The sequence below is a fragment of the Delphinus delphis genome, chromosome 19, assembly GCF_949987515.2.
Source record: "Delphinus delphis chromosome 19, mDelDel1.2, whole genome shotgun sequence".
NCBI lineage: Eukaryota > Metazoa > Chordata > Mammalia > Artiodactyla > Delphinidae > Delphinus > Delphinus delphis.
Window position 1 is genome coordinate 51,505,975 of NC_082701.1, and position 14,812 is coordinate 51,520,786.

General features: G+C 42.6%; 1 protein-coding gene across 3 annotated transcripts in view; it reads left to right on the forward strand.

The window, feature by feature from the left end:
• Nucleotides 1-1,428: 1,428 nt before the first annotated feature.
• NDEL1 (nudE neurodevelopment protein 1 like 1) overlaps nt 1,429-14,812 on the forward strand; it is a 40,046-nt gene continuing 26,662 nt past the window's right edge. For all 3 annotated transcript variants that reach the window (XM_059998424.1, XM_059998426.1, XM_059998423.1), the window contains exons 1-5: nt 1,429-1,564; nt 9,710-9,807; nt 11,193-11,346; nt 12,260-12,408; nt 14,360-14,496. In XM_059998424.1, coding sequence (XP_059854407.1) covers nt 9,722-9,807; nt 11,193-11,346; nt 12,260-12,408; nt 14,360-14,496 — 526 coding nt within the window. In that variant the 5' untranslated portion in view covers nt 1,429-1,564; nt 9,710-9,721. The remainder of the gene's footprint in view (nt 1,565-9,709; nt 9,808-11,192; nt 11,347-12,259; nt 12,409-14,359; nt 14,497-14,812) is intronic.

The window sequence follows — 14,812 nt, forward strand, 5'->3', positions numbered from 1 at the left end:
CATCCCCTTTCTTGAGTGGCAGTAGAGTAGTGGTTAATAGTGTGGTTTCTTGAGCTAGATAATCCAGACTAGGTGGGTTTGAACCTTGAGTCCTCTTTTTTCTAGTTAAGTGACCTTGGGCAACCTCATCTTACTGGGTCTTGGTCTCCTCTTTGGTAGACTGGGAATAATAACAGCACCTATCTCATGGGGTCATTGTGAGAATTAAATTATGCAAACCAAGCACTTAGCACAATTGCCAGTACATACAACAAAAGTGAACTACTCATTATTATTATTATCATGATCTTTTCAGAGTCTAGTTCGAGGTGCCATCCTTCCCACAATCCCATTAATTGCTTCTTAGATTTTCATTGATTTGGACACCTCTTAGGATCTATCTTGCACTGCTCCTGTTTATGTCCATGCCCTCAAAAATATAACTGGACCTCCCAGGCTCACCTTGTTCTCACCTTGAGACCTTACACATCACTGTGTCCTCACAAACCCAATCCCAAGAGCACTGACATCAGAGAGAATTATGTTATACATTACACAGCAAAAGTTCCGAAAATTGTTTTAAAAACAGCTCTATTTCTTCAAGTTTTCACTCCCTAAGCAGTTGCCCATCCTCCTCTATCTCAGCCAGTTCACCCCGCCCCCCCTTCTCCAAGTCTTCTGGAGGGGAATATGTATAAATAAAACGGATTCCATTAGTTGGGGGCCCAAGGGAATGAAAACACATACATACGCATATTTACATGAATAAATATACGCTTAGATATATAAAATATACAAGTGGAAATATTTATATTCCCTCGGTCCCCTCAACGAGTCCAATCATTCATTCAGCAAATATGTGAGTTCCCACTTTGTGCCTGGGACCAAGCTATCTGCTGGGATAAAAAAGGAATGAGGCTCCGGTTCTCATGGAACTTACATTTTTACTAGAGGAAGACAAGAAGTAGTATAAAATTTCAGCTAGTGGGAATGCCGTAGAAACAACAGAGGTGTTCGTGAGAGGGAGTGACGAGGGGGCTAGAATACGCCTGAATTGGGTGGTCGAGGTGGACTCGGAGGTGAAATCCGAGCCGAGGTTCTTCTTATAAACTGGAACACTGAAACAGACACTTGGAGGACTTGATGGCTGAAAACCGGGAGGCAGTTGTCATCCACGGTGATGCCACCTTCCCGAACGTAGAGCCTTTTTGGGGAACCACGAAGGTCGCAAACGATACGCAGTGGGGCCCGGAACACCGGCGCAGAAGGCCGCCGCCAGCTTGACGTCAGCGCGCCGGGCCCGGGGCGGCCCGGCCCCCCGTGACACCATTCTCGCCACAGCCCCGCCCAGGCCGCCCCGCGCTCGAGCGCATGCTCAGAGCCCCGCCCCCGTGCGTCACAGAATGGCCTCGGATACCCAGGCAGCCTCTGACGTGTCGGGGAGGAGGCGGGCGCGGAGGTGCGCGGAGTGGAGCTCAAGGCTGCGGAGGGGAGAGGAGCTGAGCGGCTGGGCGGGCCTGGCCAGGCCAGCGGAGAGGAGACTGCGGTCGAGCGGTGGCGAATATGCGCTTTTGACATATTGGAGGTGAGCCTGTGGTGCGGGGCAGCTCCCGAGGGTGCCGCGCCGAGTCGGCGGTGCCGAGGCCTGTCCCCGGGGAGCCTGCCAGCCCGGGGGCTGTGTCCGAGGCCCCGCTGGGCCGGGCCCGGGTTCCGGGGCGACCAGTCCGGCGGTAACTGTTCCAACCGCTCTTAACTGCCCCCTCCCGCCCTGGTCCGAGGTGTGGCCCACCGGGGCGCCTGGAATGGAGCGAGCCGGGCGGTCTCCCTAGGCTGTGCCCGTGTCCGCGGGTGGGGTGAGGGATGGCGGGGACGAAGGCCGGGACGTGGCACCATGGGCCCGGGCGCTGGTGGCGCAAGGAGCGGCTCCGTTGGAGGTGGTGGCGGCAGCTTAGCCATCCTCCTCCACCGCCCCTCCCCCATCCCTTCAGCCTGGGGGGGGGGTGGTTCGGAGCCGGGTTGGATTTAGAACTCCCCGCGGGAGAGAAGCGAGGGGCCAGAGCGGAAGCAGCCCACCTTGGGCTCCGGTGGCATTCCCGTGACTGCCTGTCCCAAACTGCTCATCACCCCTCTTGGAGTTCAGAAGAGTGTCACCAAACGGGTTCGGGTTGCTTGTGCTGGCCTTTCTTTTTTTTTTGTTGGTAAGCAACGAAGTAATCCTTTACGTTTTGCCAAGGAACTGAGGGTTCTTTCACTCCTGATAATTTTGTTACATTTCTGTAGCGCCTTTACTCGTTTCAGAATACTCTCGCTATCTCCTTTGAACCTCATCACCTGGTTAGTGGCTGTGCCTGATTCTCTTCTCGCCATTTGACGGATGGGGAAATTGAGACCAGATGGGGTGGGGGCTTAAGTGATTTCTACTGTGGATTCTACCAGCCGGTGAGGGGCTTCGCTTGGTCCAGGATTTACATCTCCCGGCTTGGAGTTCTGGTTTCTTTTTGTGGGATTTTTATACCCTTCTCAGCTAGAAAGCAAAGTAGAAAGTTTGCCAAAAATATACCAGAAGCTAGTAGGAGATGTGTTCGAATGTTTTTGAGCAGACCTACCTAGGATAAGAACTGCTACTCATTTGTGAGAGAAATCCTACACTGGTACTTGGTCATGGTTGCTGGCTAATTATTTTGTCTGATAAATTGTGCTGCTTTTAATCCATTTATGAAACAGGGTAATGGCTTTGCTAAGTCATGAAGTTGGAGGGGGTAAAATGCAGCATTAAGTCATGTGTTGAAGAGAATAAAGGGGAACTAAAATACCTCCTCTGAATCTTTATTAAAGTTATTATTTAAAATCAGAGATCAGAAGGAACAACAACAACAAAAAACCTTTGGTTAGCCCTGGTTGAAGTTGACTGGGTCCAGATAGAAATCTTATGAAGCAGTTGTTTTTTGTTCTGTTTTGGCTTTTTAAATTAAGTAAATTGAAATTGGATGAGGAACACTTAAGTAGAAACCTCAGTAAAAACCTAGATTGCTTTTGTGACATCTCCAAAACTTATTTTTATTCTCATTTTAAGTCATACTGGGATAAATTTGGTCACTAAAGCTTAAAATTACTTCTGACGTAAGTTTCTGAGCACTTCATAAGGTACAAGAAGAAGTTTGATAGGACCAAAGGGGAGACCATATTTATGATTGACTTTGAAAAGGTTAAAATTCTGTATGTGTCACCTTTGGGAGTAGAAGAATTTTGGTAAAAAGGTATCTATTATCTATTGTGAGTTCCAGAAGAACTCTTCCAGTCTCACTAGTCCATTCTACAACTATTAACAAGGAGACAATATCATATGAAATGGATTTTCTTAGCATTGCAGAAAGAATAGTTTCTTTGTAAATATAGCATTTGGGACAGGCAGTTTTATACCCAAATGAGTTGATTTGTCAGTTGCTAGATATCTAAAGGTCACATACAGTATCATAATGCCCCATGTAGAAGTTGTCATACTTCTGGGGTTCACACTCCATCTGTATGGGACAAGGTATTGAGGGAAGATTTGGGTAGTGCGGAAGAGTATATAATTATCTACTTTCATTTCAGCTTCAGAAGATTGTAGATGTGTCATTAAAGCTTTTTCTTTTTTTTGGTAGCAGTATAGTTTTCTGTATTGACTTTCTGTAGTCTAATATCTCCAGTTACATAGTTTCATATAACACAGTGGACACATCCTCCTGCTGTAACTTGAAGCAAAATGAACAGATTGTCTTTATAGCCCCTGAGAAGGTAGCAAATTTTTGTTATTTGTAAAAAAAAAATCCAATTTCTGTAAAGGCTGAGTCTCATGAATAAAATTAGAGTGATAAAGCTGGATAATAACAATTAGGCAGTAGAAATGAGGTATGACCACAAAGAAAGAGCTTTTTGTTTATTTTTTAATCTGGTTCTTCAAGGCTATTCCAGAAGAGGTTTTAGAAATGTTTTCAGTAATGGTGGTATCACTGAAATATGCACATAGCTTCCAGAAGTGATTAATTTTAAGGAATCATTTGTATGTTCTAAATTCTGAAGTACATTTATTTTGTGGTTATACTTCAAAGGTCTGCAACTGAACGACCAGTTTTTAAAAATAATTTAACGACGCAACTAAGACCCGGCGCAACCAAACAAAAAAATGAAATTTATGCTGCGTTTACTGTGCCAGACTCCGTACTAAGTACTTTCAAATGTTAACACACTTAATCTTCATAACAACCCTATTTTAATTATTATCTCCATTTTACAGGTGAGGAAGTGGGTCACTGAGTGGTTAAATAACTTGCCCAAGGTCAACTAGTGAGTAGAGGACTCTGATTCCAACCTGGGCAGTTTGGCTCCAGGATCAGGGCTCTTAACTGCTATGCTGTGCTGCTCCTACCACTTGTTACCCTCTTAAGTGTTTTTAATTGGTTTGTTTGGAAAAGCTGATGGTCATTTTAGTAAAAGGCTTCTGGCATAGATTACTGTTTGAGGGACCAATAAGTGACTTGTAAAAGTAGCCTGTTAATTAGAAAAATTGTAGTCTACGTTCAACTCACATGAGATTCAGTGAGAAAACAGAAGCGAGTGTGAAATAAAAACACATATTAAAATAATTTGGCTAGAATTATTTGATGCTGAGCTAAGTAGTTGGACAAGGAAAATACAAGAAATAGAACTAGATTCTCAAGAAGTTTCACACGAAAGGCTATTTAAAACCTGAGTCGCCAGGGGACACTGATGGAAAAATTGGTAGTTGTATTAAGAATACGGCCCTATTCAAGAACCAAAAAACAGGGACAAATGGACACTTTATAGTATACCCAGAGGTGTAAACAGTGAGATTCCTCAGGGAACACTACTTAGCTAAGCACTCTTCAAAGTAATAACAGCTGTAGGTCCTCTGATACTGTATAAATGGGTCAACAGCAACAATGAAAAACAGCCTCACACAGAAAAGTTTCAAACTGGGCATGTGAACGATAACATTTCTAGATAAAAACAACCCTAACCCTATTTGTAGAAGGGTTGGCTCCACATTCAAATACATTCAAGTAAATGTTAGATGCCAAGGGAGGCATCTAGTAGTCATTATGAACGTCTATAAGGACTTTGGCCCATGGACCAATCGCCAGAATCATCAAATACTGCACAGTAACAGGAGTACTGGAAACTGTAAAAGTATCCTACCTGCGAATAGAATGTTGACATGCTGAAGTAGCATCAGTCACTGAACTCCAGAAAGGCATGTTTGTAATCTAGAGAAGTTCCAAAGCAAGACAACAAAAATATTTAAGGGATCCAGATGGCTGCCAAGTGAATACAAAGCTAAAAGGACAAGAAATATTCACTTTGAGAAGACCAAGGCTGAGAGGTATTATCATCAAAGTCTACAGAATTAGGGCCCAAAAAAGAATACAGACTTGTTTACCAAATCCTAGAATCTTTAAAGGGAGCAACACACTAAACGTAAATTTAAGACCAAATAGTACTGTGTTTTGATTTCTCTGGAGTTTCCAACTTGCTTTTTTTTCTTGTTGACACAAGAGTGATGTCCTTTTATCATAACCTCAGATTTATCCAGCTTCCCAGTCATGGTGTCTGTTATGGGGTTCCTCCTTTTTCCTGGAGCCATCCATCTGGACTGAGTGACTCTCGGGGCGTGATGGACTAGGCTTCATCTTGGGATGTTTCTTCTTTGCAACTGGGTTGGAGCCACTATTTCCTATAGCCTGTGCCATCCAGGTCTTGTTCTCTCTTTTGTAGCCGTCTCAGGAGATGTGTAGGAGGTAACCCTCCTGAGCTCTTGTATGAGAAGAGTTCTCTCATTTCCTGAATTACCTGTTTCCTCTAGGTTCAGTAGGTCCTAGGATTTTCTTACTCATGCTGCTGGCTTTTCTCATTTGTCTGGTGGTTCTTGGTTGTCCATTTATATTTAAGAATTAAGGGCTGGACAGTGATTATTTTAGGTAGCTAGTGTGCAGCGGTTATCGCCGAGGCTCGCCCCAGTAAGTCCCAGCAGCTCCCTATTCTGTGGTGTGGAGCCTATGCTGAGCTTTATAAGTGACTGTGAATGTGGCTTGGCCTGCCTCAGACTGATAATTTTGTCTAGCCGAGAATGATAGGTTTTATAATCTTGATTTAATACATGGTGGTGTGTTGTGAGGTAGAAATAAACTGCCCACACATCTTTTGACTTACACCATTTCTGAAATGGGAATTTCGATATTAATAAAGGAAAGCAGTACTTTGAAAGCAAAGAAGGAATAATAGGAAAAAAAAAGATTATAAGTCAGATTCAAATATTAGACTTCTACGGCGTTCCATGTTCCTGGTGAGGCAGAAGGGATTTATAAGACACAGGTCCTGCCCTTGGAAACTACCTGGAGAGACACAACCTTTCATCGCTCTTCAAATATTGCTCTTTTTTTTTTTTTTTTCGGTATGCGAGCCTCTCACTGTTGTGGCCTCTCCTGTTGCGGAGCACAGGCTCCGGATGCGCAGGCTCAGCGGCCATGGCTCACGGGCCCAGCCGCTCCGCGGCATGTGGGGTCTTCCCGGACCAGAGCACGAACCCACGTCCCCTGCATCGGCAGGCGGACTCTCAACCACTGCGCCACCAGGGTAGCCCCAAATATTTCTTGTTTAAAATAAAGTAGCAGCAGAACTTTGCTTCTTGTGTCCCTTAGATCTTCGTAACATTTTGCAATACCATAATTTATTGATTGTGTATGAGAAACTGAATATTTGAGCTGCACATTGATACATGGTTGCCAGTGTTCCAGTGGCGGATGTGTCTCTCCAGATTTGAGGACCAGCACCCAGGAGCTTCTTTACGGCTGGATTCATAGATTTCAAATGTAATTAACTTTTTTTTTTTTTCTTTGCATTTTGGGAAAATACCTTATGTAGAGCATTCAAGGGACACAATGATTGTTGCCTCACCCTGAGGCGCTTCTCTCTTGTGTCCTGTAATTATATCTTCAGCTGGGTTGTCAAGGAGACTTAGGCAATGAGTCGGAGGGGTTTTTGATGCCATGTGGTGATGCCCTTAACTGCTCTGGATACTCTTCTGAGATACAAATAAACCTCTTGCTACTGGATTAGCCTCATCTTCATTCACACCTTACTACAAATTAAATTACAGTTACAAATAAGATTATCCCTACATCTGGGGAAATTGAATAGGAATTGGGAACTTTGATGAAGAGTTAGGATTATAGAATTAATCAGTATTATTTACTAACCAGTATACATATTTGAAGAAACAAGTCAGCTAGTATAGTCCAAACCCTTATTAGATGAAAAAACTGAGACTTTAAGAGATTAAGCAGATTGCTTAATTGCCATTAAGGAATTTAATGGCAGAGTGGAAACCCTAGAACCCAGTCTCAGCAGGACTCCTAACTGTGGGTTTTACATTTTAGTATGCTGTCATGCTATAACGGTATCTTCAAGAGTAGAAAAACAGACAAAAGTGTGCCAGTGTAGGGGTAATAAGATTAGAGGAGGGTGCATTTGGTGTACTGAATGTTTATCCAGCACTTAACAATGTCTGACACATTGTAGGTGCTCAGTAAACGTCTGTAAGCACTATGTACTTTCTCTGAGCAAAGTGCTGTGCTTAGTGCCAGGAAGAGATGCCACGTATGTCAAGGACCATCTCTTTTCAGAGAACTCTTAGGCTGATTGGTAATTTAAGGTAATTAGAAGATTGACTAATATGCCAAAAGTAATAATAGACGATGTGGTCAGAAAAGACTTGACTAAAACCGTAAGAAGTCACAGTAGGCCGCAAAAGCATCACACTAAATGTATATATTGATAGTTACATTTTATTCAACTAGAAGCCATTCTTGTGTCTCTTTGGTATACCTACCCTCAAGTTGAATTTGTACTGCATTTGTTCTTGTCCATGTCTTTTCCAAACATTCGTGAGTAGTGAGTTCTGCTGGATGAATTCCGTATTCTCTACAACTTCAAGTTTTAATTTACTTTTAAAATTTATTTTTGGCTGCTTTGGGTCTTCATTGCTGTGTGCGGGCTTTCTCTAGTTGTGGCGAAAGGGGGCTACTCCTCGACGCGGTGAGATGGCTTCTCTTGTTGCAGAGCACGGGCTCTAGGCGTGTGGGCTTCAGTAGTTGTGGCACGGGCTCAGTAGTTGTGGCGCACGGGCTCTAGAGCGCAGGCTCAGTAGTTGTGGCACATGGGATTCGTTGCTCCGCGGCATGTGGGATCGGACCAGGGCTCGAACCCGTGTCCCCTGCATTGGCAGGCGGATTCTTAACCACTGCACCACCAGAGAAGTCCCTATTAATTTACTTTTAAGGCTGGCCTTGAATTCTTGCTACCCAGTATGGATTAGGTTGAATCAATTTTGGTTTAATTTAATAAATATTATTGAATATCTGCTATTGTGCAGGCAATGTGCTGGGGTTGAAATCAGTAAGAATAATACACAGCCTAGTAGGGGGAGGTGTAAGCAAATGCATTATTATGTGGTAAATATATGCATGAAAGCATATTCATGGGGGCCAAGAGTTTGGGAGATTTTAGTGCTGTCTGGGTGAGGACAGGAAAAGGTGACAGCTAGGTTTTAAAGGATAAATAGGAGCTTTCTAAATGCACAAGGAAGGAGAGCTATTCCAGGGGGGGAAAATATCCAGACCTGAAGCAGAATGGTGCATTAGGACACTTTTGAACAGTATTGCTGGAATATAACGTAGGATGCTTGGGGAGAGGGTTGTAGGAGGTAAGACTGAAACACTTAGGTGTGAATCTAGGACAAGCCCAACGTCTTTGGTATTCCATTGGGCCTGACAGTCAGTTGGGAATTTTAGGTAGCCAGTCTAAATGCAAGGTTAACTAAATATATATATATATATATATATATTTTTATGGTACGCGGGCCTCTCACTGTTGTGGCCTCTCCCGTTGCAGAGCACAGGCTCCGGACGCGCAGGCTCAGCGGCCATGGCTCACGGGCCCAGCCGCTCCACGGCATGTGGGATCTTCCCGGACCGGGGCACGAACCCATGTCCCCTGCATCGGCAGGCGGACTCTCAACCACTGCGCAACCAGGGAAGCCCAAAATAGATATTTTTTAACCCACTCTGAAAGCCTTGGGAGAAGAACCAAGGTGAAAGAACATTGAAGTTGGAGAATTAGTGGACTTATGGAGGAAGCTTGGGACTTAAAAGATAATTAACAGGAAATTTTTAGAAATGTAATGATAGTAAATTATTGGGAATGTGGTCCCTGATCTCCTTGAAAGGCTACCTGGTATAAAATGTTTCAAGCAGGTGTTTTGAAGCAATTGTACAACAGAGAAGGGCACGCAGCAGTAGCAACTCTAACAGTAAGCTTGTTTTCTGTCACCTGATTCCCAGAAGATCAGTTCGCTGTGAACCAGCTGCAGGATGATTCTGTGGGGTCAACTCCCCAGAACCTAGTGCCGCTACCAGAAGCGCTTCTCGTGGCTTCCGTGACTTTGTTCATCTCCTCTCCTGACCCCGTCCACAATGCTGGTGGTCCCTGTGAGAGGGGCAGTGAAGTGATTTAGGTGCCTGAGCTTATTGTAATGAAGAGTTCACTGCTCTTAGAATCTTTCGTGTTTGACTCCCTCCAAAATGCTGCAGATTTAGTGTTGTCCCAGACTTTATACTTTTACTAAGATTCCTATGTTCTCTATTAATTTATTTTCGTCTTTAATATTTCACAGGCTTTCTTGATCATGGATGGTGAAGATATACCAGATTTTTCAAGTTTAAAGGAGGAAACTGCTTATTGGAAGGAACTTTCCTTGAAGTATAAACAAAGGTAATGTTGAAAAGCATCCTAAAAATAGGAGAGGGCTTTGGAATACATAATCTCTAGTTTGTGCCTTTTTTTTTTTTTTTTTAGCAAAGCTAAATTTAGAGTTTCTGATATAGGATTGGGATTCTAGAAATAGTCATAGCATTGCTTGTATTTAAATAATATAAAAATGACATAAATCCTTATATTACTCGAATTATTAAAATAGTAAGAAAACTGTCATTTGTGATTTCTCCTGGTAGTTTACCTCCTTTTATAAAGCTTATTACTGCTCTTGGCCATCTTTGGCCTGCTCGGTGTACAGATTCTGCCTCATCATTTTGGTCTTTTGGAGATTCTGATAAGCTCTCTAGGGCTTCATAGGGTAGACTTTCTTCAGGCAGGTGTTATCAGTGTCTGGAGCCAGCAAAGCTTTGAGGGAGGGGCAAGAGCTTCAGGGGTATATGGAGCCTTTTATAAAATCTTAATCATTTCAATTAGTTGGGAAAACTTGTAGATAACCTTTTAAGTACCAAGACTTATCTTAAATTTCTTTTTAAAATGAAATCTTTCTAAAATATATATACATCTTCCAACTTCGGTTAACAGTTTAGTAAGACTTATCAGACCTTTTTTTTTTTTGGGCTGCATTGGGTCTTCATTGCTGTGCACGGGCTTCTCATTGCGGTGGCTTGTCTTGTTGCGGAGCACAGGTTCTAGGCTCGCTGTCTTCCGTAGTTGTGGCTCGTGGGCTCTAGAGTGCAGGCTCAGTAGTTGTGGCACGTGGGCTTATTTGCTCCGCGGCATGTGGGATCTTCCCAGACCAGGGCTTGAACCCTTGTCCCCTGCATTGGCAGGCGGATTCTTAATCACTGCGCCACCAGGGAAGCCCTGTCAAACCTTTTATTGCTATTTCGCTGTTGTTGCTGAAGCCAGTTACTGTACTGTGCTAGTGGATATGGAAAGTGTGTGTCTATGGCAGGGGTCTTAGTCTTTTTGTGCCATAGGTGCCTTCATAGGCTGGGGAAAGCCTATGGACCCCTTCTCAGAATAACATTTTTAAACGCATAAAATTGAATAATAGAATTACAGAGGAAACCAATTACATTGAAAAAACAAATCTAAATGTTAAACTAATTTGTGGATAGTAATATGTGCTTCTTTATCAATATGTTAAATAAGAAAGGGGTGAAGTGTATAAAAAATGAATCCTTTTGAGGCTTATAATTTATTTTCATTGAATCCTGAATATAGAGTAAGAGATGCAAAATAGATGGCCTTTATTGTTTAGTATATTTTATGGTAGCATAACGTTCAGGCAAAAATTATTGAATTGATATATAATCATCTTCAGGATGATCCTTATGCTTCCTACTATAACTGATCTTTCCCGCTTTGTTTCTGATTAGCTTCCAGGAAGCTCGGGATGAGCTAGTTGAATTCCAGGAAGGAAGCAGAGAATTAGAAGCAGAGTTGGAGGCACAGTTAGTACAGGCTGAACAAAGAAATAGAGACTTGCAAGCTGATAACCAAAGACTGAAGTATGAAGTGGAAGCATTAAAGGTAATTGTGGCAGTAAAAGCTGGTGCCTCATTTGCTGGGTTTTATTAAAATGAGAAATACATTCTTTTAGGTGGAGCTTAAGAGCAGCAGGCAACATAAAAATGTAAAAAGGCCTAAAGTGAATTTTTGACAAAAACTGTTTGCTTTCATGGAACCAAGGGAAAGGTGGTTTAGAGTTCAGGAGTTCACTTGGAAACTGTAGCTGTCAGTTTTTTAGCTGTAATGTTCCTAGCTATAATATTACGCTGTAGTTCCTATAATTTTCAAAAGCTGCCTGATTATTTGTTTTGACAGAGTACCTCATTGTGTGGCACTTTAAAACTATATTTGTATGAAATACACATTTATTTCATTATGGTTTGTAGTCCCTTTAGTTTTGGAGTTTAGTTTTTAAAAATTCCCTTCTAACAAGGAATTTTCAGGAGTGAAAGATTAACCCCTTTTTGCTGCTCTTCCTCACATGCCTAAGCCAGATGCTTGGGGTATTCCTGTGTCGGGGCAGTGGGGTAGGTTTGGGGAAGGTGAGGTATAGGGAATTTGAACTCTTGTCAGTCAACTTCTTTGTGCTTACCTGGGCTGCATTCAGCCTAAGAACCCGGAGGTTCCCCCACCAAGATTGAGGTTTTTAAGGCAACGGTTTCACTATTTTACCTCTTTTCAGAGAGATCATTATTAAATTTCTTTGAGAGGAGAACGATTGACTAATTTTATATGAGTTAAGGCACTTGGAATGAATGTGTCATTGATTTTAAATAGTGTAAAAAGGAGAGAGGGGTACCATCAACTCAGATTGTGGGTGAATCTCTTGGATCCCACCCACCCCTGTCCCACCCCTTACTTAAGTTACATCCTTTATTAAAGAAAACTATATGTTAATGACACATGCTTTCCTTCCTTATACCCACACCTTCAGGAGAAACTGGAGCATCAGTATGCACAGAGCTACAAACAGGTCTCAGTATTAGAAGATGATCTAAGTCAGACCCGGGCCATTAAGGAGCAGCTACATAAGTATGTGAGGGAGCTGGAGCAGGCCAACGACGACCTGGAGCGGGCAAAGCGGTACGTGAGCGGTGTGCCTTCTGTTGCAATGACCGAAGTTGGCAGTCAGTGATTAGAATTTGGTTTTAGGCTCGACCTATCACCTAGATCCTAGTTCCAGAGCATTTCCTTTTGGTATTTCATGTCACCTGTAACTCGTCACATTGAAACTTACCAAAAATCCTGATCTCCCCAGATAATGCTCTTCCAGGCTTTTCTTTCTGGTTTTCCTTTTTCCTTCTTCTTTCAGGTACCATTGTTGATCCTGTTGGTTTTTCTTTAAAACATGACTCATTCATTCCTCCATCTTCCCTGTATGTTCTCAGTACTACCACACTTCTTGAAGGTCCTCACATCTTATACCTGAGTCCTGCAGTTAATTCCTAGCTGATCTGTCTTTAAATTTTCACTGCTTTTTATTCTCTTCTGTTTTAATACTGACCAATGAATTGTCTCAAAATAATGCTTTTATTATGATTTTGCGGAACAGCCTATAGTGGCTTGCCGTCACTTTGCCAAGATTGCATATATCTATAATTAGTTGTTTCTTAACCATTCCAAACTTAATTCCTATTACTTTACAATTATTGTCTGATATTCCTTTCCTTAGTATCTGAGTGACACTTAAATGCTTGGCATGATGCTAGAGTTGAGGATACAAAGATAAACTAGCCACTGCCCTTGGGCGTGACAGATAGGGACAATCCACGTGGTAAACACTGGTACAGAGGAATGTACAGACTGCTCCAGGGCATAGAGAAGGGCACAGCTAAAGTGCTCTGTGGTAACTGGGGAAGCTGAGTCTGCAAGGAGGAGTAGATGTTAACCGGTGAAGAGAGAGCTGTGAAGGCAGAGAGGCAGGAAAGTGCATGAGGTATTAATATTTCACTTTGACTGCAGTGTGTAAAGACAGTATGGCTGAACAAGATGAGACTAGAAGATGTTTGGGGCCAGGTTGTGGAGAACCTTGTGCTCAGCTATGTTTGAAAGTCATTCTGTAGGCAAAGAGGTGCTCCTTAAGATTTTTTAAACAAAAGAGTATTATCAGATTGTGATTTGGGAAGATAATACTGAGGAATTGAAAGTAGGGAGGAGGAGATGTGAAGACCATTGAGGAGTAATCCAGGTGATGGATGAAGAATTACGCCAAGGGCAGAAGGTTGGAGGAGAGCAAATGGAATTGAGAGGCGTTTTGACAGTTGACGGGAGGTGGTAAAATTGGACGTGGCATTGAGCAGCGGTCCCCAACCTTTCTGGCACCAGGGACTGGTTTCGTGGAAGGCAGTTTTTCCACAGACAGGGACGGGGGTGGGGAGGGGGTGGGGTGGAGTGGAGGGGGTTTTCAGGCGGTAATGTGAGCGATGCGGAGCGGCAGATGGAGTTTTGCTCACTCATGTCGCTCACCTCCTGCTGGGGACCCCTGGCATTGAGAGTTCTAACTTGAGGTTAGGAAATTTTATTTCTGTAGGACATAGTGGGTAGAGGGCACATAGCAGGTATCTGTGAATGTTTGCTGAATGAATAAGATGAGAAATGCGGGAAGAAGAAAAGCTTGGTAGGAAGAAAGTAAATAGAGTGGGACCTGGGACTGCGTTTTAAACTAATTCTTAGTTAATTCTTAACATACTCTAAAACTATTGAAAAGTTTTCTTCCTGAAAATATGTAAACTTCATTGACTCATGTTTAAAGTCCAATGGGGAGATATAAATTGTATGATAAGTAGGCTTCCTTTAAGACACTTGAAGGAATTTAGATGGGAATTTAAGAGAAAAGAAGACATTGAATGGCCCCAAATGGTAGTAGAGACACTAAATGCACCAGAGGTCAGAAGGGGGCGAGATCATTCTCTTTTAACTGGGCCAGGCTTTCTAGGTCAGGAAATGGCATGAGATAAACTGACAGTTTCCTTTTGTAGTAGCTATTTGCACGTTATTTATTTAATTCATGGACTCTCATTTTTTTTTTTTTTAGGGCAACAATAGTTTCGCTGGAAGACTTTGAACAAAGGCTAAATCAAGCCATTGAACGAAATGCATTTTTAGAAAGTGAACTTGATGAAAAGGAATCTTTGTTGGTCTCTGTACAGAGGTTAAAGGATGAAGCAAGAGGTAAATTATACTTAAAGAATATTTATTACCTTACTGTCCCTGAGCCAGAGTGCTAAGCTAGCTTCAGGATCAGCTTTTTAAAGCTACATGTTTATATGCTTTTGTCAAACACTATGCTAAGTACTTTGAATCTGTTTATTCAATATCTACATCCTCAACTCTAGGAGGTAGGTACTATTATCCCCATTTTATAGGTCAGAAAACTGAGGCACAGAGAGTTTGAGTTGTCAGTAGGGTTTCAAACCCTGGTCTGTTTCCCAAAGCCTTAACCATTACCACTGTGCATATATACTGCTTGGTTTGTTTGGAGTTTTTC